Genomic DNA, 26,743 nt, shown 5'->3' with positions numbered 1-26,743 from the left:
ATCAAAATGCTTAAACATAAAAATATTATCATAATTAATAATACTGCTGTTAGATTTATTTTTATTTCATTTTATTTATTTTTATTTTGTTATTTTTTTTTTTTTTGAGACAGGGTCTCACTCTTGCCCAGGCTGTAGTATCATAGCTTGCTGCAGCCTTGAACTCCTGGGCTCAAGTGATCCTCCTGCCTCAGCCTCCCAAGTAGCTATGACTACAGGCATGCACCACCACACCTGGCTATTTTGTTGTTGTTGTTGTTGTTTAGTACAGATGGAGTTTTGTTATATTGCCCAGGCTGGTCTCGAACTCCTGAGCTGAAGCGATCCTCCTGCTTCGGCCTCCCAAAGTGTTGGGATTAAAGGCATGAGCCATTGTGCCTGGCCAGTATTTATTTGTTTTTTAATAAGCTGGTAAGATGTACATTTGTGTTTTGTGTGATTATGGTATTATGATTATAATACCATATTATTATAGTAATATAATACTATATATTAGTATATAGTATGTACTAGTTATAAAATAGAAACCATGGTGATCTGGGGGACCAGACAAAAAGCATTTGGATGTGAAACATCCACATATGAATTAACTGCCTGCATTCAGGGTTTCTCCAAATTCAAGGTTAAAAAGGGTTATTAGTGCCTCATAGAATAAAGGTAGGGGCTATACCAAAAGCAATTTTTATTTTCTAGGGTTGTGTATTAGCTATCTGCATAGCAAATTACTCCCAGGTTGGCAGCCTAAAACAAGCACTTTTATCTCACAGTTTCTGAGGATGAGGACTATGGAAGTGATTTGCTAGGTGGTCCTGGCTCAGGGTCTCTCAAGAAGATGCACTCAAGATATTGGCTTGGGCCGCAGTCATCTGAAGCCTTGATATACTTGAGTATCTGCTTGTGAGATGACTCACCCACATGGCTGTTGCCTGGAGGCCTCAATTCCTTGCTTCTGTTGTCAGGAGACCTCAGTTTCTCACTACATGGGGTTTTCCATAGGGTTGTTCAACATGGCAGGTGTTTTCCCCCAAAATCATATGATCCCAGAGAGAGAAAGTGTGCTCAAAATGGAAGCCACAATGGCTTTAATAACCTAATCTTGGACATGATACATATCACCTCTGTCATATTCTATTGGTCACACAGACCAACCTTTGTACAATATGGGAGGAGCCCATACCAGGGAGTGAATACCAAGAGACAGGGATCATTAGGGGCCATTTTGGTGGCTGACTAGCATATCTGAGAAACAAATTGCTTGTTAGCACACAGATAGTGCTATTCAAGCTTCACATTTCTTAGGATACAGGTTTGTCTTCTGTCTCTAGCTCTTTTAATTGTGAAAAATTACATGTATACATAAAAGTATATAAAAATAAATGTACAGAACGGGTGTGGTGGCTCACGCCTGCAATCCTAGCACTTTGGGAGGCCGAGGTGGGCGGATGACCTGAGGTCAGGAGTTCAAGACCAGCCTGGCCAACATGGTGAAACCCTGTCTCTACTAAAACTACAAAAATTAGCCAGGTGTGGTGGCACATGCCTGTAATCCCAGCTACTCAGGAGGGTGAGGCAGGAGAAGCACTTGAACCCAGGAGGCAGAGGTTGCAGTGAGCCGAGATCGTACCATTGCACTCCAGCCTGAGCTACAGAGCAAGACTCCATCTCTAAATAAATAAATAAATAAATAAATGTACAGCTAACTGAATTATTAAAAAGCTAGTATCTGTGGAAAAACAACCACCCAGATTAATATATGGAACAAGCTCAATACCCCAGAAGCTCCTCCCATTGTTCTGTCTAATCACAATGCCCTCTCTTCCATCCTCAGGGTGACCACCATGCTGATTTTTATGGGTTTTAGCTTCATTTTCTTTATAGTGGTTTACCACTAAGAATGCACTCCTATCCACTGTAGTTTAGTTTTGACAATTTAGCCGGGTATGGTGGTAATCCCAGCACTTTGGGAGGCTGAGGCAGGAGGACTGCTTGAGGCCAGGAGTTCAACACCAGTCTAGGCAACATAGTTAACCCTGTCTTGAAAAAAAAAAAGAAAAAAGAAAAAAAATTATCCGAGCACGATAACACATGCCTGTAGTCCTACCTACTTGGAGGTTGAGGCAGGAGGATCCCTTGAGTCAAAGAGTTTGGGACTGCAGTGAACCATGATTGGGACACATCACTCTAGCCTGGGTGACAGAGAGAGACTCTGTCTCAAAACAAAACCAAAACAAAACAAAAAAGCTATATAAATGGAATTATGCAATGTATTGTTTTGCATCTATTTTCTTTAACTCAACATTATGTTTTTCAGATTCATTTATGTTGTTGAGTGAAGCAGTCTGTTAATTTTCAATGCTGAATAGTATGCCATTGTATAAACATCCCCAAATTTATTCATTTTACTGTTGTAGAATATGTGGACTTTTTTTAGTATTTGGCAATTACAGAGAAAGCTGCTGTGAACGTTCTTGTACGTAACTGCTGGTATACCTTGTATGCATTTCTGTAGGATATATACTTAGGAACAAAATTGTGCAGTCATTTTCAACTTTAGTAGAAATGCCAACCTGTTTTCCAGAGTGGTGGCCCTGATTTACACAGTGTAGAAGAATGTCCCTTGTTCTACACCCTCACCAATATCTGCAATGTTAACTATGTTGGTGTGAAGTGCTATTTTGTTATGGTTTTAATTTACATTTTCACGCTTGAGGTTTCATATATTTAGTAATCATTTGAATATCCTCTTTTGAGCACTTCTTTTTTTTTTTTTTTTTTTGAGATGGAATCTTGTTCTGTCACTGAGGCTGGAGTGCAGTGGCACGATCTTGGCTCACTGCAATCTCCACCTCCCGGGTTCAAGCAATTCTCCTGCCTTAGCCTCCTAAGTAGCTGGGATTACAGGCACCCACCACCACCCCTGGCCAATTTTTTGGTATTTTTTAGTAGAGATGGGGTTTCACCATGTTGGTCAGGCTGGTCTCGAACTCCTGACCTCAAGTGATCCACCCGTCTCAGCCTCTCATAGCGCTGGGATTACAGACGTGAGCCACTGCGCCCGGCCAGAGCTTTTTTTTGTTTGTTTTTTGAGACAGAGGTTATGGATGTAATAGTGATACATGCATGATTGAATCCACCATGTTTAACAGAAAATCATATTTTCTCTCTTCTTCCTTTTCCAGAGACAGGGTCTTGCTTTGTTGTCCAGGCTAACCTCGGGCTCCTGGGCTCAGGTGAAAACTCCTGCCTTAGTCTCCTGAGTAGCTGGGATTATAGGTAACTGCCACTGTGTCCAGCAGAAAAATCATGTTTTCTTTTCTTTTTTTGAGGTGGAGTCTCACTGTGTCACCCAGGCTGGAATGCAGTGGCAAGATCTCGACTCACTGCAACCTCCGCCTCCCAGATTCAAGCGATTCTCCTGCCTCAGCCTCCTGAGTAGCTGGGACTACAAGCGTGCTAAGGTAGCCAGACTACCATGCCCAGCTAATTTTTGTATTTTTAGTAGAGACAGAGTTTCACTATGTTGGCCAGGCTAGTCTTGAACTCCTGACCTCAAGTGATCCGCCTGCCTCGGCCTCCCACAGTGTTGGGATTACAGGTGTGAACACCGCGCCTGGCCAGACTCATATTTTCTTTCTTTCCTTTTTTTTTTGAGATAGAGTCTCCTTTGTCACCCAGGCTGGAGTGCAGTGGTGCGATCTCGGCTCACTGAAAACTCTGCCGCCCGGGTTCAAGCTATTCTCCTGCCTTAGCCTCCTGAGTAGCTGGGATTACAGGCACCCGCCACCATGCCTGGCTAATTTTTTTATTTTTAGTAGAGATGGGGTTTTGCCATGTTGACCAGGCTGGTCTCGAACTCCTGACCTCCGGTGATCTGCCTGCCTCAGCCTCCCAGAGTGCTGGCATTAACAGGCATGAGCCACCACGGCTGGCCTCAGAATCATATTTTCTAATTAGTTATTACTGGTGTATAGGTAATATTGGTAATATTAGGATATTACCATTCCAGTCACTGAGCAGGGAGTGTCTAGGCTCAGTTCTTGTTTAAAGACTGTCAATATTTTTATCTTCCCACCCACATGGCACATTCCCATGAAACTTAGCCCCAAGCAGAAGGTTGGCAGTAATTTGTTCAGCTCGCATGTAGGGACAGGCATGTCCTTGGCTTTAAGCTAAAAATCTGTCCCAGGTCCTCCACCTCCTGAGGAGCACTTACATTTCCATTATCTCACAGGAGCCAAATCTCTCACTGCTACCCTTGATTCTAGACTCATTTCAAAGCCCATGAGGTCCATGGGGAGGTGGTTATCTCGTTTCAGAGTGTATTAGCTGTTTTGAGCTGCTGTAACAAAATACCGTAAGGCTGGGTGGCTTCAACAACAGGTGCTTATTTCTTACAGTTCTAGAGGCTGGAATGTCCAAGACCAAGGTGCTAGCCAATTTAGTTCCTGGTGAGTGCTCTCTTCCTGGTTTGTAGACACTGCCTTCTCACTGTGTGCTTGCATAGCAGAGAGAGGGCATGGGTGTCTCTTCCTCTCTTTATAAAGACACTATCATCATGGGGGCCCTACCCTCATGACCTCATCTGACCCTAATTACCTCCCAAAGGACTCTTCTCCAAATAGCATCACATTGGGGGTTAGGGCTTTAACAAATGAATTTGGAGTAGTGGTGGGGGGAACACAATTCAGTCCATAGCATACATTCTAGGTCTCCTTACTTTTCTCTTTTAAGGTTTTATATGTCATTGCGATATGTCTACTATGGGGTGGTATGTGTGTGTGTGTGAAAGCCTTTACACATTTCACCATCTTCATCAGAAGTCTCATAAAAATTTCTTGAATTGATGACAGACAACAGGGACGGTACGTTAACTGGGTTCTTCCTATTGTCTCTGGAGTTTCAGCAAAGGCCTCAAAAGTAGAAGGCAATACAACAGATGCCAGGTACTCCCATTCCCCCATCTTAAAGGGTGATGATAGAATATGAACTAGTCTGCCAGCATTACTAATCATCCACCCTCGGTCTATATAAGAGAATGAGGATTGTGTTGGACAGTTACCTGTGGGCTCTGTATTTCCTCTCCTGCCACTCTGGGGCGGGAGAGGGGAGCCAAGTGAGATAAAGCCTTCTACTAGAACCTCTTAGAATGTTTGGCTTGTGTCTCCTGGAGTTTGGAGATCCACAGGGATAGTGTCTTAACCCCTACCTGGGGGAAGTCCAAAAGCAAGATGCTGGCTAACTGTGCTGGGATGGTGAATAAGGTGGGAGCCATGGGGAGTGAGCTGCACTGCCTTCGCCACTGGGGCAAAGATGCATGAGTTATCCTGTGAGCCAAGTGGACACACAAGCTAACGAACTTGGAGTCATTTAAAAGAGATCCTTCCCAGGCCGCGCGCGGTGGCTCATGCCTGTAATCCCAGCACTTTGGGAGGCCGAGGCGGGCGGATCACGAGGTCAGCAGATCGCGACCATCCTGGCTTACACGGTGAAACCTCGTCTCCACTAAAAAAAATACAAAAAAATTAGCTGGGCATGGTGGCGGGTGCCTATAGTCCCAGCTACTCGGGAGGCTGAGGCAGGAGAATGGCGTGAGCCCAGGAAGCGAAGCTTGCAGTGAGCGGAGATCGAGCCACTGCACTCCAGCCTGGGCGACTGAGCGAGACTCTGTCTCAAAAAAAAAAAAAATAAAATAAAATAAATAAATAAAATAAAAGGGATCCGTCCCATGAGAGATAACCAGAGAGGAAAGGGACTCCTGCCACGGGAGTGAGTTTTACATGGGGTAAGCCTCCTCCAGAAGGCCAAAGACTTGGGGGAGGGGAGTCACAGACAGTGAACCAGAGGAGGACCACTGCCAGCAAGAGAGTTCTAAAAAAGCCCACAAAGGTGCATAAGAGAGAAAAGCCAACATTTGTGATTCCTCCTTGTCCATAGGGAACCGATTTTGGAAGATAATAGCATCCTGCACTAACCAGGAAAGTCTGTGTTCTTTCCCTTCAATCCCTTCTCCTCCTGGGAGGAGGGGGTCAGAAATAGCAGCTAGCCAGTGGGAGAGGAGGAGCAAACTTTGAGGAGCAAAGGCAGGGATGTGGAGAAACCTACCATACCACTTTTAATATACCAAGCTTCAAGTCTGAAGCAGGTAAAAGCAGGGGTAGGGGAGAACCTTTAGCCTGAATAAAGTTTAAAGCTTTGTTCTGTACTATATATTTTCTACTGCAATATGACTACTCTCATGACTGAAAAATACTTGAAAAGTGAAAGGATCTGCAAGAGATTTCATGCAGGACACAGAACTATGCATAGAGCAAGTGTGAAGGGGAAGCAGAAGAGTTTTCTGATTATACACCGTGTCTCCCCCTGTCTTGAAACACCCCAGCTCCTTTGATAAAAATATTCAGTATTAGAAACGGGTTGAGGAGTAAAAGTTGATACAGAATATAACAAACATGATTTAAAATTTATTGACTCCAAGTATCTATACACACTGATTTACATTTTTTTCACATTTATTAAGTCCCACCAAAAGTATGGGTAACCAAAATCCATATATACTCTAATAAAGACAGGGCATACACCTCTGGCATATTTTTATTTTTTTTTCATTAAAATAAGTTATTGGTTTCTTATTTTATATAAATTATATAAAATGTGAAGCTGGGTAAAAGTAGTCAACTAGTAAAAATTTTATACATTTTTACTGAGTATATGCCATTATAAGAACGTATGGAAATGGATATATATATATATATATATATGGATGTATTTTTTGAGAGAGGGTCTCACTCTGTCACCCAGGCTGGAGTGCAGTGGCATGATCACAGCTCACCGCAGCCTCAACCTCCCGAGTAGCTGGGGTACAGGAACGTGCCACCACACTCAGCAAATTTTTTTTTTTTTTTTTTAGAAATGGAGGTCCTTCTACGTTGCCCAGGCTGGTCTCGAACTCCCAGGCTCAAGCAATCCTCCTGCCCCGGCCTCCCAAAATGGTGGGATTATAGGCGTGACCCTTTGCGCCTGGCCCACTTTTGTATTTAGGATGCAGGGCCCTGAGATTGGCATCTAGGAAAATTCTGGACTTAGGCCAGGGGAGGGGGCATGCCTGGATCTCTTACAAAAACTTGCCACGCCTCCAGTTGGTCATGATGTGGGCCCCTGGTAATGAAGGACCTCCACCATGACCACAAGTACTTTAGTCAGAAAACAGCTCGAAAACGTGTGAAGAGAGTCCACCAAACAGGCTTCGTGTGAGCAACAAGGCTGTTTATCTTACCTGGGTGCAGGCGGGTTGAGTCCGAAAAAGGAGTCAGCAGAGGGTGGTGGAATTATCATTAGTTCTTATAAGTTTGGGATAGGTGTACAAAGTACATTCTTAAGGGCGGGGGAGAATATTACAAAGCACCTACTTAAGGGCGAGGGGGAGAATATATCCTGTCAGTTAGGGTGGGGCAGGAACAAATCACAATGGTGGAATGTCATCAGTTAAGGCTATTTTCACTTCTTTTGTGGCTCTTCAGTTGTCTCAGGCCATCTGGATGTATACGTGCAGGTCATAGGGGATATGATGGCTTAGCTTGGGCTCAGAGGCCTGACAACGTCTATTTTGGGTTTGATTCTGGCCCACGACCTCCACCTCGTACTTTCCTATCCTCAATTTCAACCTCTAGAAATTAGGCAAACTGGAAAGTAAACTGATGCGGGTCGTGTTGCTTCAGCAGGGGACAGGACTTCGGTGGGCGCTCCTGCCGGGGTCCGTAACCTCCCACACAGCTAACGTTTACAGGCCCGTTTATATTATCGCGAATGGTTTTCAACCATTTCGTGTCCATCCCTAAATTAAGAGGCTTGAGGGGCGGCAGGAAAGAGCGAAGACACATCCGCACGGTCTCCAAACCCCTAAGTCCCGAGGCCTGGAGCATCCCCGGAAAACCAGATCCCTCTCCAGAGAAGCCCTCCCTTCCGCCCCGCCCACCCCGCGCGGAGGCCACAGGGGTCACGTGGCCGCCGCGGGAGGGGGAAGTGGGCGGCTCTGCGGCCGCCATCTTGAGGATTCGGAGGCGGGGCGTGCAGAGCTCAGGGCGCGCGCTTCGCTTCCCCTCCCCTCGCCCAGCCTCGCGCCGGCGTCTGTGCTCCTCCCCACTTTTCTTGGTTCCTGCGGCCGCTCCCTGAGTGGAGGAGCGGGGAACCCCGGAGGCGGGGGGGTGTGTCGGACGCGTGCTCGCGCCCTCCAACCGCCAGCCGCGGGGGCGCGCTCGGCCGGGCCCCCGGGGCGACGCGGGGCCGAGGGGAGGGGGCTGCTCCCGCGGCTGAGGCGGCGCGCAGCGGCCGAGGTGGCGGCGGCTGCAGCTGCGGCGGCGCGCTCCGGGCCTGCGTCTAGGGCGCCCCCGGGTCGGAGCTGTCGCCGTGGCCGCCGCTGCAAGAACCATGTACCGCAGCAGCGCTCGCTCCTCCGTCTCTTCCCACCGGCCTAAAGACGACGGCGGGGGCGGCCCGCGCAGCGGCCGCAGCTCTGGCTCCTCCTCAGGCCCGGCTCGCCGCAGCTCACCGCCGCCTCCGCCCTCCGGCTCCTCGTCGCGGACCCCGGCTCGCCGACCCCGCTCGCCCTCAGGGCACCGCGGCCGCCGGGCCTCGCCGTCCCCGCCACGGGGTCGTCGCGTCTCCCCGTCCCCGCCTCGGGCCCGTCGCGGCTCCCCGTCGCCACCGCGGGGCCGACGACTCTTCCCGCCGGGCCCGGCCGGCTTCAGAGGCAGCAGCCGAGGGGAGTCCCGCGCCGACTATGCCCGGGACGGCCGCGGAGACCATCCAGGCGACAGCGGCAGCCGGGTAATCCCACCCCTCGTCCAGGACTCCCTCCATCCCCCAGCCCCCTCCCCCGGAATTCCCGTTTCCAGAAACGCCCGGGGCCTCCAGACCAGGGTCCTAAGCGCGAAGCCTCCGGTCAACTCCCTCGGGGATGCCGAGCCTGGAGGCTTCTGTCAGACCCGGGAGCGTTGACACAATAACGGACTCGGGAGCGCACGGGCGTCTGGTCGGGAGTGCGGGCTCCGTTCCTTAGGAATAGGCTGTTTCTCTCATGCCGGGTGAGGTGTGGAAAGTTTGCCAAGGCGAGGGGCATTTCGTCCAAACCGTGTGGCTTGGTACTTTTTGTAGAGTTGACGTGTCCTCGGGGTTCCGTACTTTTCATCCCCTTACACCTGAGCTGCCTTCCTGGATCTTAGGGAAAAAAGCCGAAATGTCCGTTTTTGTGGCGAGTTAGGGGCGCTTGAACCCTACCAGGCTTTACGTCTAGAGTGTAAACTGTTAGCTTAAATGAATTGGAGCTGCTGCTTCGGAATGAAGTGTGCAGGACCACAGTCATTGCCATAGCCACTACCTCTTATCGAGTTCTATGTCAGGAATTATGCCTAGCCTTTCACTTTGCACATTCTTTTAACCCTCACAACTCTTTGAAGTGAGGCAGTTAATACTATTCCTTGTTGTACAGCCGAGGAACCAACCCAGAGAGGTTCAAGTAACTCGACTGAGGTGACACGGCTAAGTGGTGGAGCTGTGCTTCAACTCAGATCCGCCTGGTTCCCCAAACCCATGATTTGAACCTCTATGTTTCACTGCTAGAGGAACGGAGCATGAGATTAAGTTTAGTTTTAGAAATAATGTTGACCTTTAACCATAACCACCACCCCAAGAGATCCTCTAGGTAGAGTCTGGTTTTTGGGAATTTGTTTTATTTTTAGTTCATCAATCTTTTTATTATTATTATTATTATTATTATTATTATTTGAGAAAGAGTCTCACTCTGTTCTCCAGGCTGGAGTGCAATGGCATGATCTCAGCTCACTGTAACCTCCGCCTCCGGGGTTCAATCAATTCTCCCGCCTCAGCCTCCCAAGTAGCTGGGATTACAGGCGCCTGCCATCATGCCCGGCCTCTTTTTTTAAACTTAGTAACAAAGTTCTGCTTTTTTGAGTGGCTCTCTAACATGTATGTAAGTACTGTGAGTACTTTGGTCATGGGTAAATTGATTTGTCACTATGTTAACATTTTCAGTTGAGCGATGCCAGTGTGGGTGGCAGTCACTACAGAGGAAGCAAGAACAGAATGCTTGTTTACACAACCTCCTTTTCTTCTCCAGTGCACAATGTATTTGCTCCAGTCTTTTCTGTCTGAGTAAATAGCATCATCCATTGCTTACATCAGGAACAGTCATTATCTCCCTTCTTCCCACATCTAATTTGTCAGATTACCTCATCTGTCTAACCCGTTAGCTTTACCTCTAGAATACATCCCCAAAACTGCCATCCTCCTGCCATCACTCTGGTCTAAGCCCTATTACCTCTTGCATGGATTGTTGCAATTGGCTCCTTTACACTCCGCCCTTGCTACCCTCCAGTTTGTTCTGGAGGTTACACAGAAATCAAATTGATTTTTAAGCCCTCATTTTATACATTTGACATGTATTTATTGAACATCTACTTTGCATTAGGCACTGTTCTGGACTACCCTGGGGATACAACAAAGTACAAACCAGAAAAAAACTCCTATCCTTATAGAGTTAATATTCTAGCAGGGAGAGTTGGATAATAAGTTGAAGTTAGAAATGCGATGGTATGTTAAATGTAATTAAGTCCTAAGAAGGACTAAGAAGTACTAAAATAGGGCCGGGCGCGGTGGCTCACGCCTGTAATCCCAGCACTTTGGGAGGCCGAGGCGGGCGGATCACGAGGTCAGGAGATCGAGACCATGTTGGCTAACACGGTGAAACACCGTCTCTACTAAAAATACAATAATTAGTCAGGCTTGGTGGCAGGCACCTGTAGTCCCAGCTACTTGGGAGGCTGAGGCAGGAGAATGGCGTGAACCTGGGAGGCGGAGCTTGCAGTGAGCCGAGATCGTGCCACTGCACTCCAGGCTGGGGACGACAGAGCAAGTCTCAAAAAAAAAAAAAAGGACTAAGAGCAGAGAAGGGAGTTACGATTTGTGTGTGTGTGTGCGTGTGTGTGTATGTAATATAGTCTTGCTCTGTCACCCGGGCTTGAGTGTAGTGGTGTGATCATAGCTTACTGCAGTCTCAAACTCCCACGCTCAAGCGATCCTCTCACCTCAGCATCCTGAGTAGCTGGGACTACAGGTGCGTACCAACGTCCCAGCTGATTTTATTTTAAAAAAATGTTTTGGTGTGGGGAGGGATTTCACTATGTTGCCCAGGCACGTCTCAAACTCCTGGCCTCAAGTGATTCTCCTGCCTCAGCCTCCCAAAATGCTGGGCTTACAGGCATAAGCTACCATGCCTGGCCCGGGGAGTTAAAATTTTTGAGAGTAGTCAGGGAAGGCCTCCTGGGAAGGTGATTTTTGAATAAAGATCTGAAGGAGGTGAGGGTGTGCTGTGCAAGCATCTGGAGGAAAAATGTAGTCAGATGATGTCACTATCCTGTGTAAAACCCTCCTATAACTGTTAATTGCACTAAGAATAAAATCCAAATTTCCCAACTGTGCTTTCTGCCTATCTTTTCCTCTTCTGTCACTTTGCTGCAGCCACACCGGCCGCTTTTCTGTTACTTAAAGTATACCAAGCTCAATACTGAGGTGGTTGTTTTCTTTGCCTGAAACATCTTTCTACCTGTTCTTTGCAAAGCTGACACCTCATCCTTCAGGCCTCAGGTTATCACCTGAGAAAAACCTTTTCTAACCATCCTATCTGAAGTAACTCCTTTTATGGTACCATGTTTTAATGACTATAGCACTTACCAGAAGAATTTTTTTTTTTTTCTTTAAACTTGTTTTTGGCTTACCTCCTTCACTAGAAGTGTGTAGGTTCTGAGAGCAGGGACTTTATTCACTTCTCTTTTCCCATGCCCAGTAAGAATGAGAGGTCACCGTTTAGGAGAGTTAGAGGTATGGGCTTATATCTCTAAGAAAATGATAATTTTTAAAAAGTGCTTTATTTTTGGTATAGTGTCTTACCATAACCCTTTCTCACCTTGTTGAATCCCAGCTTTGCAGGGTTGTCTTTTGTTTTTGAGACAAGGTCCTGCTCATTGCCCAGGCTGAAGTGCTGTGGTGCAGTCATGGCTCACTGCAGCCCTGACCTCCCAAGCTTAAGCTATCCTCCCACCTCAGCCACCTGAGTAGTTGGGACCACACCTGGCTAATTTTAAACTTTTTTTTATAGAGATGGAGTCTGTGTTGCCCAGACTGGTCTCACATTCTTGCCTGGGCCTATACACCTCAGCCTCCCAAAGTGTTGGGTATACAGGCATGAGCCACCATGCCTGGCTAACTTTGTAACTAGGGAGGAGAGTTTTTGGATGTAGGGATGTCTTGACCCTATTGACTAACCATATTATCCTTTACTTTTGTAGAGACGCTCTCCTGGTCTGCGTTCTGACTCTTTGGAAAAGAGCTTAAGGATCACTGTTGGCAATGACCACTTCTGTGTTAGCACACCAGAACGGCGACGGCTTAGTGATCGGCTGGGGTCACCAGTGGATAATCTGGAAGACATGGACAGGTAGGCATCACCTAAGGCAATGCATACTATACTAGTACTTGAAGGCAGAAATGTTGCTGTGTTCCGAATGATATATTTGAAAGGATGGTGCCAGCTCTAAAGTTATTTCCTATGTCACGTGTCCAGTACAAAATAAAACGCTGGGATAGAATTTCTAAGTGGGAGGAGTATAATGATGTGTAGACTCTGTTGCTGAATAAATTGTATAGAAAAAAGACTTTAAAAAGGTCATCCGAGTCTGACTAGAAAGAAGATGCTGAGGGGACATAATCAGAGTCCCCCAAATGAAGAACAGTTGAGATGGTATAGATTCTAAAACAGTGAAACTATGAGCGGTCCCTTCTCCAAAGAAAAGTTCTGGACAAAATGGGAAGTCTTTTTAAAATGGTGTTATTTTTTAGCTTATCCAGGCTGAAACATAGATTCAGAAAGGGTTAGGTAAGTTCATGTCTAATATATGTGTGTATGTGAAGTAGATAAAGTATTAATAGAAAGCTAGAGACCTTTAAAAATGTTTAAGTTCAGTTATTATTTTACAACTATTGAGTGCTGAGGAAGGGTAGATACACTCAAGAGAGTTGGATATAGACCTCAGGTACTAGGAACTTAACCATATATAGATTGTAAATAATCACATTAGGTGTTTTTCACCTCACAAAAGTCAAAGTATGGATGGGAGTTCAGGAAAGCACTCTTTCTCAGAGCTGAGACCATGACTGTTATGGTCTCTGCCCAGCACATTGGGAGTTTTGACAAATGATTAGCAGTAGCAATAAGCCAATGTAATGTAATTTCAAACTGAGACTGTCGCTTGCCGTGTTGCACAGAGCATAGCTAGGCGGGTGGGGGAGAGCTGGGCAGGAAGTCTGAGGACCAGTTTTGCCGTTGGTAATACCTAAAAGTTCCATTGGCTGTGGATGCAGTGAAGCAAGGCAGTACAGTCTTTTTTTTTTTTCAGGCTTAATTCACTTTATATTTCTTGTATAAAAACCCTATGTTGTAGCCACAGCTGGAGCCTACGTCCTCTGCACAGAGACTCTGGTGTGTGTCTTGATGAGGTGGTCAGTGAATTCCTGATAGGGAGACTTGGTGAATCCCGTCTCCTTCCAGAGGTCAGGGGTCAGGTAGCTGTAGGTCTTAGAGATGGCATCAAAGGTGGCCTTGGCGAAGTTGCCCAGGGTGGCAGTGCAGCCCCTGGCTGAGGTGTAGCAGTCATCAATACCAGCCATCATGAGCAGCTTCTTGGGCACAGGGGCTGAGACGATGCCAGTGCCCTTGGGCGCAGGGATGAGGTGCACCAGCACAGAGCTGCAGTGGCCTGTCACCTTGCAAGGAACGGTGTGGGGCTTGTGGATCTTGTTCCCCCAGTAGCCTCTGTGCACAGGGAGAATGGAGAGCTTGGCCAGGATGATGGCCCCGCAGGTGGCAGTGGCCACCTCCTTGGAGCACTTAACACCCAGACCGACGTGGCCATTGTAGTCCCCGATGGCAACAAACGCCTTGAACCTTTTCAACTGGCCAGTGTGGGTCTGCTTCTGCACTGGTATAATCTTCAACACCTCATCCTTGAGAGAGGCCCCCAGGAAAAAGTCAGTGATCTCAGATTCCTTGATGGGCAGGGAGAAGAGATAGTTCTCCAGGGACTTGATCTTTATGTCCTTAACCAAGCAGCCCAGCTTGGTGACAGGCATCCACTCCTTATCCTTGGCCTTTTCTCCATGAGCTCCGTGGCCTCAGCCCTGTCCACGGCTGCAACCCCAGCCCCTCCGTGGAAGCCACCACGGTTTCCCATCCCAGGGCCCCCGGGGCCTCTGCCCCCGCCCCACCCCCTCCACCGACATCATCTGCCATTTGGTGTTTTCTCAGAGAAGAAGCAAGGCAGAATAGTCTTATGTCATATAACATTGAAGCTTCTAAAGGGCTTCAAGATATGTGACTGTATCACTTAATTGAGGCAATAGCCCTTGCTCTTCTGGCTGCTTCTGTTTGGGGAAATTACTGAGTAGGTAGTCTGGGTAGGTGGTACATAGTGTGATTGTCTTCATTCTTTGCTGAGGTTTTGAGTTAGCTTCAGCAGTTCTTGTTAGGCCTAGGATGTCACTTCCCCTTTGCATAAACTTTGTTATGCACATGTGCTTCAGATAGAACTAATTATATTTTTAAATTACAAAAATTAAAATTTTTCCTCTTAGGGAGTTTGGGGCAGCAGTCTTCTTTGTAGAATCATGTGTTTCAGAGGCACAGGTCTACTTTAGAGAAAGTGAGATTAAGGTTCTAAACAGAGATACAAGGCCATTTAAAAAATACTGTTGCCCCCTACACATTTCTCTTCTTTCCCTTTTGTTCAGTATGGTTTGTGTGGATAATTACTGTCCACTAAAACCAGGCCACAGGACCATTGGCATACTCAGGTTGTCTCCTGACAGTGAGTCTAGTCTTCAACCAATGATACAGGCCATTTATATCCTTTGTATGTAGATGTTTGGGCCTGGTGCAGTGGCTCATACCTGTAATCCCAGCACTTTGGGAGGCTGAGGTGGGCCAATCACTTGAGGTCAGGAGTTCGAGACCATCCTGGCCAACATGGTGAGACCCTGTCTCTACCAAAAATACAAAAATTACCCAGTGGTGGCGCATGCCTGTAGTCCTAGCTACTCCAGAGGCTGAGGCAGGAGAAGCTTGAACCTGGGAGGCAGAGTTTGCAGTGAGCCCAGATTGTGCCACTGCACAGAACAAGACTCTGTCTCAAAAAAAAAAAAAAAAAAAAAAAGAAGTGTATGTAGATGTTTATTTTTTAAAAATTCATTTATTTTTTTATTTTTATTTATTTTTTGAGACAGAGTCTTGCACTGTTGCCTGGCTGGAGTACAATGCTACAATCTCAGCTCACTGCAGCCTCCGCCTCCCAGGTTCTAGCAATTCTCCTGCCTCACCCTCCTGAGTAGCTGGGATTACAGGTGCGGACTACCATGCCAGGCTAATTTTTTGTATTTTTAGTAGAGATGCGGTTTCTTTGGCCAGGCTGGTCTCGAACTCCTGACCTCGTGATCCGTCCACCTTGGCCTCCCAAAGTGCTGGGATTACAGGCGTGAGCCACCGCGCCTGGCCCCTTTTAAATTTATTTTTAAGAGACAGGGTCTCACTCTGTCACCCAGGCTGGAGTGCAGTGGCACGATCATAGCTTAGTGTAGCCTCTAACTCCTGGGTTCAAGTGATTCTCCTGCCTCAGCCTCCCAAGTAGCTAGGAATACAGGCACACACCACCCGATGCCCAGCTAATTTTTCAAATTTTTGTAGAGATGGGGTTCTCACTGTGTTGCCTAGGCTGGTTTCAAACTCCTGAGCTCAAGTGACCCTCCTGCCTCAGCCTCCCAAAGTGATGGGATTGCAGGCATGAGCCACCATGCCTGGCCAGATGTTTATTTTTTTTCTGAGACTCTAGTAGTCTTTCTCTTCCTTTACTGAATCTGTTAAGTTTTATATCAGGTTTGGATGATAGCCAAGTTGGGTTTTAGTGTCTTCACCTTAGCAGCCCTGTATGTAGGACTGTAATTCTACTCAAAAGGGAACATGAAAGGTAATGCGAAAAATTCTAAAACACTTGGCTTCTAAAGACTTGTGGATGTGAGGTTGATTTCTCCTGTTCATCAAAGTAATTTGCACATTTAATGTTCCATTCATGGAGCTATTTATTTTTTAAAAATTATTATCTTTTTAAAAGACAATGTCTTGCTCTGTTGCCCAGCCTGGAGTGCAGTGGCGTGATCATAGTTCACTGTAACCTCAAACTCCTGGGCTCAAGTGGTCCTCCCAGCTCAGTCTAAAGAGTAGCTAGGACTATGGGCTGCACTGCCACACCTGGTGAATTAAAAAATAAATTTTTAGAAATTGGGTTTCTATCTATCTATCTATGTTGTCCAGGCTAGTCTCCTGACCCCAAGCAATCCTTCTGCCCTGGCCTCTCAAAGTGCTAAGATTACAGGTGTGAGCCATTGTGCCCAGCTTATTGCCGAATTCCTTCTCCTTATTCTGACAGATTGAAGGAGTGGGATTTTTTTCCCTCTGATTTTCTTTAGGGAATAGAAGCAAACAACTTTCTTGGGGCATTTTTGGGACTCATCAACAGAAAAGAATGGAGAGTTTAGGCTCTGAAGGACCTTTTAAAATATGTATACATTTTTAACAGCTTTATCGAGATGTAATTTGTATACTATATAATTCACCCATTTGAAGTGTACAGTTCAGTGATTTTTGGCATATTCAGAGTTGTGCATCCCTCACTACAATCAATTTTAGAACATTTTTATTACACCAGAAAGAAGCTCTGTTCCTTTAGCCATTACTCCCTCCACCCTACCCCAGCCATGGGCAATCACTAATCTACTTTCTGTCTCTATAGATTTGCCTGTTCTGGACATTTCATATAAATAGAATCATATAATATGTGGTCTTTTGTGACTGGTTTCTTTCACTTAGCATATTTTTTTTTTAAGGTTCATCTGTGTTTGTAGCATTCCTTTTTATTGCTGATAATATTTTATTGTATGGATATACCATGTTTTGTTTATCCATTCATCAGTGATGAATGAATGGATAACATTTTGATTCTTTTCACTTTTTGGCAATTATGATTAATGCTGCTCTGAACATTGGTATAAAAGTTTTTATATGGACATACATACATTTTTTAAAAACTTGTTTAACAGAGATTTGTAAACACAAAGATGTAGAATAGTACCGTGAAACCCCATGTCCTCATTACCTAACTCCAACAATCAGTTTTTTTAAATAGATAGACTTTATTTTAGGAAACAGTTGAACTTAACCAAGGCTTTCCGGGAGTATCCATTGCTGGACTCTTTCAGGGTATAGGAGATTGTACCCTTTTTAGGGCTCTTACTACAGCCAGTTCTCTTCTCATATCCTTTTGGAGTCCTGGGGAAGGAGGACATGAGCTTCTAATAAGCAACCTGATTTCTGCCTATATGTATGTGATAGCTTTTTTAAGAAAACTGTTTTTATGCCTTTTTTCTGTCTCATTCTACTGGAGATTCCAAGTCTGGACTGCAGCTTTTTGAGAGCTATCTCATTTATAGCTTCTTGATAGTTAGTACTGGTTTAGATCTTGGGCTAGTATGCCGTTTCATGGTGACATGTAATAGTTCTGGTGGGGAGCTGAATGTGGGAGTGTGAATGAACTTGTCACTCCTCATGGAGCCTATGATTTTTCTCCCTATACTAATATGGTCAGAGACTTTTTGTATGGTAGATGGTGTTTTGGCAATGGAGTGACTCAACTCATGAACATTCCTCTCTGGAAATAGGTGTGTTTATGGCTGACAGACCTATAGAGAAAAATTTTTACCTCAGTTTGATTTCAGAAATCATCCTTGGTTTATTCCCATTTATTCCTATTTCATACTGCATTGAAACCTCAAAATTTCCCAAATTCTTAGGAAGAAGGTGGGTAACAGAAACCTGGATTCCCACAGGTGGCATTCTTGTTAGAGAAGGTAAATAAAGTTTGTCCTTGATAACCTTTCATAAATTTATCCCTAGGTCTACAACTTTGATCAAAGGCAGGCTGGTGAATAAGAAAAGGCAATGTTTTGAGATTCTGCTGGCATAGTCTCAGAGATAGGAAAGCAACTACTAAAAAAACTAGGAAAAGTCATTTCTAAAAACTCACAAAAAACAAAAGTAGCTACTAGAAACTGTAGAAGACACTAATAGTTACCATCCTCTAGATGATAATTCACTCTGGAATGTGAGTGACATGTAAGAACTTTTATTTTTTATTCAGAGTACTTAGAAGTTTTCATACATAAAGTGCTAGAGGATCTTTATTTCTATCTGTGATTTAAATCAGAAACTTTAGTTTTGTGTCATAGCCATAGCCCCTGAGAAGGTTAGCATTATTGGGTGTGGTATAGAATTCTCAGCTAAAAGAATAGCTGTCCCATCCTGGATTTTTACCTCATGCCACAAAGGTCTGAGACCTTTGTATTTAATGAAATAAAAATATATGGTGAACCAAACCATCACTTTCTCTTTTCTAAGCCCAAGATTAGCAGAGTGCTTGTAGATATCCAGAGAGGGCAAAGAGGGTGACAAAACAGGCTGTGAGAGAGCTTTATGGGTTTTAATATGTGAACCATCAGGGCAAAGCATTGGAGAACCTTCTAAATCTTATGAGAAAATCATGCTAATTAGATAAATCAGTAGTTTTTTTAAAAGTTACCATATAGTGAAACTTTTTTTTCCCAATTGAATTATTAGAACCTTAATATACAGACTTAAAGTTGGAATTAGTGTGATTTAACTGGGATAGAAGGTCGAGAGCCCTGCTGGTTCTGCTTTTCTAGTACCTCCTTTCTTTTGGTAGCTCCTGAGCACTCTTTACAACCTCTGGAACACAGCTTTAAAACCATTTATCTGAGCCACGTGTGGAGGCTCACGCCTGTAATCCCAGCACTTTGGGAGGCTGAGGCGGGCAGATCACCTGAGATCAGGAGTTCGAGACCAGCCTGGCCAACATGTGAAACCCCATCTCTACTAAAAAAATGCAAAAAGTCAGCCAGCGTGGTGGTGCATGCCTGTAATCCCAGCTACTTAGAGGAGGTTGAGGCACAAGAATCACTTGAACCAGGGAGGTAGAGGTTGCAGTCAGCCGAGATCACGCCACTGCACTCCAGCCTGGGTGACAGAGCAAGACTCTGTCTTAAACAAAACAGGCTGGGCGCGGTGGCTCATGCCTGTAATCCCAGCACTTTGGGAGGCCAAGGTGGGCTGATCACTAGGTCAGGAGATCAAGACCATCCTGGCTAACATGGCGAAACCCCGTCTCTACTAAAAAATCAGAAAAAAAAAAAAAAATTAGCCGGGTGTGATGGCTGGTGCCTATAGGCCCAGTTACTCCGGAGACTGAGGCAGGAGAATGGCGTGAACCTGAGAGGCGGAGCTTGCAGTGAGCCGAGATTGCATCACTGCACTCCAGCCTGGGTGACAGAGCGAGACTCCATCTCAAAACAAAACAAAAAAATCCCATTGATCTGGACTGGTGTTTCTCAAACTTTAAAGTACAGACAAATCACCTGGAGATCTTGTTAAAATGCAGATTCTAGTTCAGATCTGCTTGGGGTGGAGCTTTGAGAAGCTATATTTCTAAAAAGTTCCCAGGTAATGCTAATGCTGTTTCGTCCGCACTACACTTTGAGTAGCAAAGAGCTAGAATTTAGCTTGTGTGGAGTTGTGTAACTTCCATGATATTCTGCATGCCCTAAGTCTAGTCGGAGAAATTACCCAAGAGATCTATCTGGATATGTTGGTAATATTACCTCTTGGTTAGAGGCTAAAGCTGCTTGTTCCCCTGGGGAAAGGGAGAGGAAATGTTCTTGGACTTCATGATTATAGTCTTTTGCCCTAAGCATTTTATAGCCCCCTTGACAAACACCAGTCTCTTAGCCTTGTCTGCTCTTATTCTTTCCAAGTCCATTTGTTCAATGATGCTTCTCTTTTTCCTCAGGGATGACCTGACTGATGATTCTGTCTTCACTCGAAGCTCCCAGTGCTCTCGAGGTCTTGAGCGATATATTTCCCAGGAGGAAGGGCCTCTCAGTCCCTTCTTGGGACAACTTGATGAGGACTACCGAACAAAAGAAACTTTCCTGCATCGATCTGATTATAGTCCCCATATCAGTTGTCATGATGAGCTGTTGCGGGGAACAGAACGGAATCGAGAAAAACTCAAAGGCTACTCTATACGATCTGAAGAAAGGAGCCGGGAGGCCAAAAGACCCCGTTATGATGACACGGTGAAGATAAACAGCATGGGAGGGGATCACCCAAGTTTTACATCAGGAACTCGCAACTATCGACAGCGTAGAAGAAGCCCAAGTCCTAGGTTTCTCGACCCTGAGTTTCGAGAACTGGATCTTGCCAGACGAAAGCGAGAGGAAGAGGAGGAGCGAAGTAGGAGCTTGAGTCAGGAGCTGGTTGGAGTTGATGGTGGTGGTACTGGCTGTTCCATCCCTGGATTGTCAGGTGTCCTAACAGCACCGGAGCCAGGATATTCTTTGCATCGGCCTGAGGAAGTATCTGTGATGCCCAAGAAATCCATTTTGAAGAAGCGGATTGAGGTGGACATAATGGAGCCCTCCATGCAGGTCTCTGCTGCATTTCTTGTAGGGCCTCTTGCTAGTCTCTCTAATATCTTAAAGCCTGCTTACTTTCCTGTGGGCTATGTTCCTAATGGTATCTTTGTAATATGTGCTGGACCGACATTGTGAGCTACACCTTCTAGGACTCTCCAAACGAAACTGTAGGCCTTTTAATGCATCAGTAGAGGGTTCTATTTGCTGTATATTAGGCTTTATATTAATAAATAGATATTTTGGAGAGTACTGTAAGTTTTTTTACTTAAATTGGATTATCCTTTGGCAATCTTTGAGTATGGGTTTGTTGGAAATGAACCTTGAAGGGCAAGGGGAGGAGGTGATCTTAATTTTCTCATCTCTCTTTAGAGAGAAGACAAGATGTATGAGTTGTAGGACACTGGACTAGAAATCAGGTGATTCTGATTTTGGACCCACTTCTGCCACCAACTTACTGTGATTTTTAGACAAGTCACCTCACCATTCTGAGCCTTGATATTTTTCCCTGACCTGTGAAAGGATGGTCAGACCACTAGTGGAAAGACCACTAGTTTTTAGCTGTCCTCTTAGGAGATAAAGGCTTCTGAAGAGGTTCCCAAGCAAAGGAATGCTGATGAGTTAGCGTTCCAGAGTTTCCTCTCCCCACTTCAGCCAAAGCAGCTCTTTTTTTTTCCTTTTCTTTTGGGGATCCATAGAAAAGAAAACAAGCTAGGGGATCTCTAAAATTCTTTTGAATTCAAATTCCTTTTAACAAATAGATAAAGGTGAGGATTCCATCCAGTTTGCCTCACTTCCTGTTGCTCCTCAACAGCAGAAACATCTGGAGATAAGGGGATTCACATTTTGAATCTGGCTAAAGATACTTTTCCTCCCTTTTGTCCATACTTGTATCTCACCTGTTAATTCAGGAAGACCAAAGTATTTAAGTATTTATCTCAATTACTAATGTTCTGAGATTCTGCATAAGACTAAATCAGTTGTGTTTGTCTTTGCAGCTTGAGAGTTTTTCCAGCAGTACCAGCTCCAGCCAGGATCACCCTCTCTACTCTGGGCACCCATCCCTTCCACTAAGTGGTGCTATTGCTGCTTTTGCCTCAGAGATTGAAAACAAGGGGACTATGGTAGAGACTGCCTTGAAGGAACCTCAGGGCAACCTCTACCAATGGGGTCCCCTTCCTGGGATTCCCAAAGACAACAGTCCTCTCAGAGAAAAATTTGGAAGTTTTCTATGCCACAAGGATAATTTGGATTTGAAGGCCGAGGGACCTGAGCGACACACAGACTTCCTGCTGCCCCATGAGAGAGCTAGCCAGGATGGCAGTGGTTTTTCCCGCATTCTGAGCATGTTGGCTGATTCTACCAGTACACAGGAAAAAAGGCGACGTAGCTTTCCCGACATTGAAGATGAGGAGAAATTTCTCTATGGGGATGAAGAAGAGGATTTAAAGGCAGAATCCCTACCAAAGCCCCTTGGGAGCTCTGAGAGTGAAGTTATGAGGCAGAAGGCAAGCTCCCTGCCATCTTCAGCTCCAGCTGTAAAGCTAGAATCACTAGAAGAGACCAATCCAGAATATGCGAAGATCCATGACTTGCTCAAGACAATAGGGCTGGATATTGGAGTAGCAGAGATTAGTCAATTGGCTGCACGCACCCAGGAACGACTTCATGGCAAGAAGCCATCATTACGCTCCTCAGCTGACCGCCGTTCCTCAGTTGACCGATACTTTTCAGCTGACCACTGTTCCTCAGTTGACCACCGCTTCTCAGCTGACCGCTGTTCCTCAGTTGACCACTGCTTCTCAGCTGATCGACGTTCCTCAGATCCCCACAGACTAGAGAGCAGGGAGGCACATCATAGCAATACCCACTCTCCAGAGGTGTCCCATCCACACCCACCTTCTCCTGTGGATCCTTACCTGCTCACAAAAAACAGCCCTCCATTCCTAAAGTCTGACCATCCAGTGGGTCATATTTCAGGACCAGAGGTGGTTGGTAGTGGGTTTCAGTCATCTGTTGCAGTCAGGTGCATGTTGCCATCAGCCCCATCTGCCCCAATTAGACTTCCACACACTGCTGCTTTATCTCAGTTTCACATGCCAAGGGCCTCTCAGTTTGCTGCAGCTCGGATACCTCCAAACTACCAGGGACCTGCCATTCCCCCTGCCTCTTTTGATGCCTATAGGCACTACATGGCATATGCAGCCTCAAGATGGCCCATGTATCCCACCTCTCAACCATCAAACCACCCTGTACCTGAACCACACAGGATAATGCCAATAACCAAACAAGCTACTCGTAGCCGTCCCAATCTTCGTGTGATCCCCACTGTGACTCCTGATAAGCCTAAGCAGAAAGAGTCTCTGCGAGGCTCAATTCCTGCGGCCCAAGTGCCTGTCCAGGTGTCCATTCCATCACTCATAAGATATAATCCAGAGAAGATATCTGATGAGAAGAACCGTGCTTCCCAGAAGCAAAAGGTGAATATTAGCTTTGGGCATCCTGTGCCTGAGTTTTCTGTTTTGCCATAAATTTGTATATGTTTTTTAGAAGGGGCTGAAAATTTGTAAGGCTCTTTCACTTGAAGTCGTTTGGAGGCTGCTGTCATCATCCTAAGAAGTGTATATTGTTCCTCTGTTTTTCACACGTTTTATCATTAGGACTAAACAAAAGTCTGGCCTTGGGTCCTATTGTGATTGTCAGCCTTTTTTAAGTTTAATTCTATCCAAGTTAATGGTCTTCAAACACTGTAGATAGGAACTGGGAGCCTTGAAGTCTTCAATATGATTTCGTAGCGGAGTAGGGAACCAAAATTGGGTGTGGTGAAGGAGAATCAGTAAACCTGTTTGATCCCAGTGAATTCTGTATTCTTACCCTGTAATGATTATGTGAGTTAAAGCTAATAACTAGTTGTTGCTTGATAATTGAAGCAAACCAAGAAATAAACTTTGCTTGTTCTGGTTTATCTTAGAGTCCAGGAGTAACAGTAACATTTTTGACATGTTATTTATTTAAAAAATTTGTGTGTGTGTGTGTATGTGTGTGTATGTATACGTATATTTTATATAGAGATGGGGTCTTCTCACTGTTGCCCAGGCTGATCTTGAACTCTTGGGCTCCAGTGATCCTCCCCTGCCAGCCTCTCCCAGAGTGCTGGGATCACAGGCATGAGCCACTGTGCCTGGCCTCTAAAGTCATTTTTTATATTATCCAGGTTCATTGGGTCCCCAGCCTGTGGGAAGAAAGCAGTGACTGGGGTAAAGATATAATAATTCTAATAATTCTGATAATTTAGAGCAGTAGGTGAAAACTACATCAAGATAGGGAATACATAATAGAAGAATTTTGAGTGGAAGAGTTAATACATACTATTAATTGTAAGGGTGCTTATACCTAGCAACTCACTTTGTTTAGAAACATAAAAATGTAATGTCTAATTTGGTTTGCTCATAAAAGTTAAGACCTGGCTGGGCGTGGTGGCTCATGCCTGTAATCCCAGCACTTTGGGAGGCTGAGGCGGGTGGATCACGAGGTCAGAAGATCAAGACCATCCTGGCTAACACGGTGAAACCCTGTCTCTACTAAAAATACAAAAAATTAGCCGGGTGTGGTGGCACGCGCCTGTAGTCCCAGCTACTCAGGAGGCTGTGGCAGGAGAATTGCTTGAACCTAGGAGGTGGAGGTTGCAGTGAGCCGAGATCACGCCACTGCACACCAGCCTGGGCAACAGAGCAAGATTCCATCTCAAAAAAAAAAAAAAAAAAAAGTTCTGAAGAAAAAAATTAGAGGGCCAGTCTCATTTTTTTCCGGTTAAAAAGTTTTAGCCAATTATTGGGAAGACAAAAAACTCTTCTCTTAAGTTTCTGTTGGACGTAAATACCCTGAACTTCAGTCTTTAGTTTTACTGAAGTCTTTTGGGAAAGGGAATAGGTTCAATGTAGACAAAACTTTAGAGACAGTGTTTGGAGGTCATACACTTTCTCTTTACTTTCCTTTTATAAATCTAGTCCTTAAGTCAGGGCGCTGATAATACATAGGTCTATTATAGACACATACAGGCCTATTATATGCTGGTATAGTATAGACAAGCCATATTTGCTTTTTTTCATTAGGTAGTAGTATAGTTGAAAGATCATGAGCTTTAGGGCAGATATACCTGGATTGTAAATCTACTCTTAATGTGTGACTTTGAGTATTCTACTTAATCTTGTACAACTTCAGTTTTCTGACTATAAAATAGTGAAAATGTTGTGAGGATTAAACAACATGCTACTCTGGGCATACTGCCTATGGGTTATCCCTGGTTTGCAAGGAGCAGTGAAAACAACATGAAATATGTCCCTTACCTATAACACATATGGTTCCTTTATCTGTGGTTCCCTTTGGAACTTAGAACCACTATCTAATAGTTGCTATCAGTGCCCTAGATCCTTCCTGCAAAAAACAAACAAACAACCTTTCTTGGACAGTATAGTTTTTGAAAAGATGGACAGTTCTATTCTGGAACTTAGAACGAAATATTACTTTGACTGTAAGGTCAGAGCCTGTGTGCAGGCATTTGGATCCTTACATTCAGATAATGTCTAGGAAGAATGCTTCTGGAAGAGAGAAATAGAAAAGAGAATGTTGGAGGAGATGGACTCTCTTACCACTTTGTATTTTGCAGGTTATTGAAGAGAGGGAAAAACTAAAGAATGACCGGGAAGCCCGCCAGAAGAAGATGTACTATCTTAGGACCGAGTTAGAGCGGCTTCATAAACAACAAGGTATCAGCTGCTTTGCATGACTGCCTTTTTGTAATAACTTGCGTAGGAGACCCAAATTTGGTACTCTCACACAGGTTCAGTAACCTGAAACTTCATTAAAAAAATTTTTTTTGACATAATTAAACTTAGAAAAAAGTTGCAATAATAGTGCAAAGAATTCTCAGGTACTCTTCTCCCAGATGATGGGGGTGGTGGTGGTGGTGATGATGGTGATGATGATGATGGTGATGATGATGATGATTTGAGACGAAGTTTTGCTCTTTCACCCAGGCTGGAGTGAAGTGGTGTGATTTTGGCTCACTACAACCTCTTTCCCCCGGGTTCAAGTAATTCTCCTGCCTCAGCCTCCCAAGTAGCTGGGATTACAGGCACCTGCCACCATGCCCAGCTAATTTTTTTCGTATTTGTAGTAGAGAGAGGGTTTCACCATGTTGGCCAGGTTGGTCTCGAACTCCTCACCTCAGGTGATCCACCCGCCTCAGCCTCCCAAAGTGCTAGGATTACAGGTGTGAGCTCCCACGCCCTGCCAGATTATTAACATTTTAATACGCTTGCTCTATCTTTTTCTCTCTCTCAATTTGTGTGTATGTGTGTGTGTAATTTTTCCTGAACTTTTTTTTTTTGAGATGGAGCCTCGCTCTGTTGCCCAGGCTGGAGTGCAGTGGTGCAGTCTTGGCTCACTGCAACCTCTGCCTTCTGGATTCAAGTGATTCTCAAGCCTCAGCCTCCCAAGTAGCTGGGATTACAGGTGTGTGCCACCACACCTGGCTAATTTTTGTAATTTTAGTAGCAATGGGGTTTCATCATTTTGTCCAGGCTGGTCTCAAACTCCTGGCCTCAAGCAGTCCTCCTGCCTCGGCCTCCCAGAGTGCTGAGATTACAGGCGTGAGTCACTGCACTGGCCTTTTCTGAACTTTTTAAAGTAACTTGTAGATGTGATGTTCCTTTACTCCTAAATACTTAAATATTTCCTAACAACAAAGAAGGTACATAACTTTAATACACTTATCAAAATTAGGATATTAGCAGTGATACAGTACTGTTATCCAGTCTACCAGTCTTACTCATATTTCACATCATCCCGTTAATGCCCTTTATAGCAAAACAAAGTGCAAGATTATTTATCACATTCAGTTTTCATGTTCTTGTACTCTTCTTTAATCTGAGTCTTTGTATTTCATAACATTAACATTCTGGAAAATAAGAGGTCACATATTTTGTAGAATATCCCTTAATTTTGATTTGTCTGTTTCCTTATGATTAAATTCAGGTTATTCATTTTTGGCAAGACTATCACAGAAATGATGCTGAGTTTGTAT

General features: G+C 44.9%; 2 protein-coding genes across 2 annotated transcripts in view; one reads left to right on the top strand and one right to left on the bottom strand.

Moving 5' to 3' along the window:
* The first annotated feature begins 8,110 nt into the window (after positions 1-8,110).
* ZNF318 (zinc finger protein 318) overlaps positions 8,111-26,743 on the top strand; it is a 33,634-nt gene continuing 15,001 nt past the window's right edge. The window contains exons 1-5 of the mRNA XM_016955560.4: positions 8,111-8,823; positions 12,360-12,508; positions 20,034-20,673; positions 21,657-23,138; positions 25,325-25,424. Of these exons, the coding sequence (XP_016811049.1) occupies positions 8,425-8,823; positions 12,360-12,508; positions 20,034-20,673; positions 21,657-23,138; positions 25,325-25,424 (2,770 nt within the window). The 5' untranslated portion in view covers positions 8,111-8,424. The remainder of the gene's footprint in view (positions 8,824-12,359; positions 12,509-20,033; positions 20,674-21,656; positions 23,139-25,324; positions 25,425-26,743) is intronic.
* Positions 13,525-14,214, bottom strand: LOC104006846 (small ribosomal subunit protein uS5-like). Its single transcript, XM_063812717.1, has one exon. It carries the CDS (start codon positions 14,197-14,199, stop codon positions 13,525-13,527), a length of 675 nt encoding a protein of 224 aa, XP_063668787.1. The 5' UTR covers positions 14,200-14,214.

Source organism: Pan troglodytes, chromosome 5 (genome assembly GCF_028858775.2).
Source record: "Pan troglodytes isolate AG18354 chromosome 5, NHGRI_mPanTro3-v2.0_pri, whole genome shotgun sequence".
Lineage (NCBI taxonomy): Eukaryota > Metazoa > Chordata > Mammalia > Primates > Hominidae > Pan > Pan troglodytes.
Note: the sequence above shows the minus strand (reverse complement) of the source record. Positions and strands in the feature narration are given on the sequence as shown.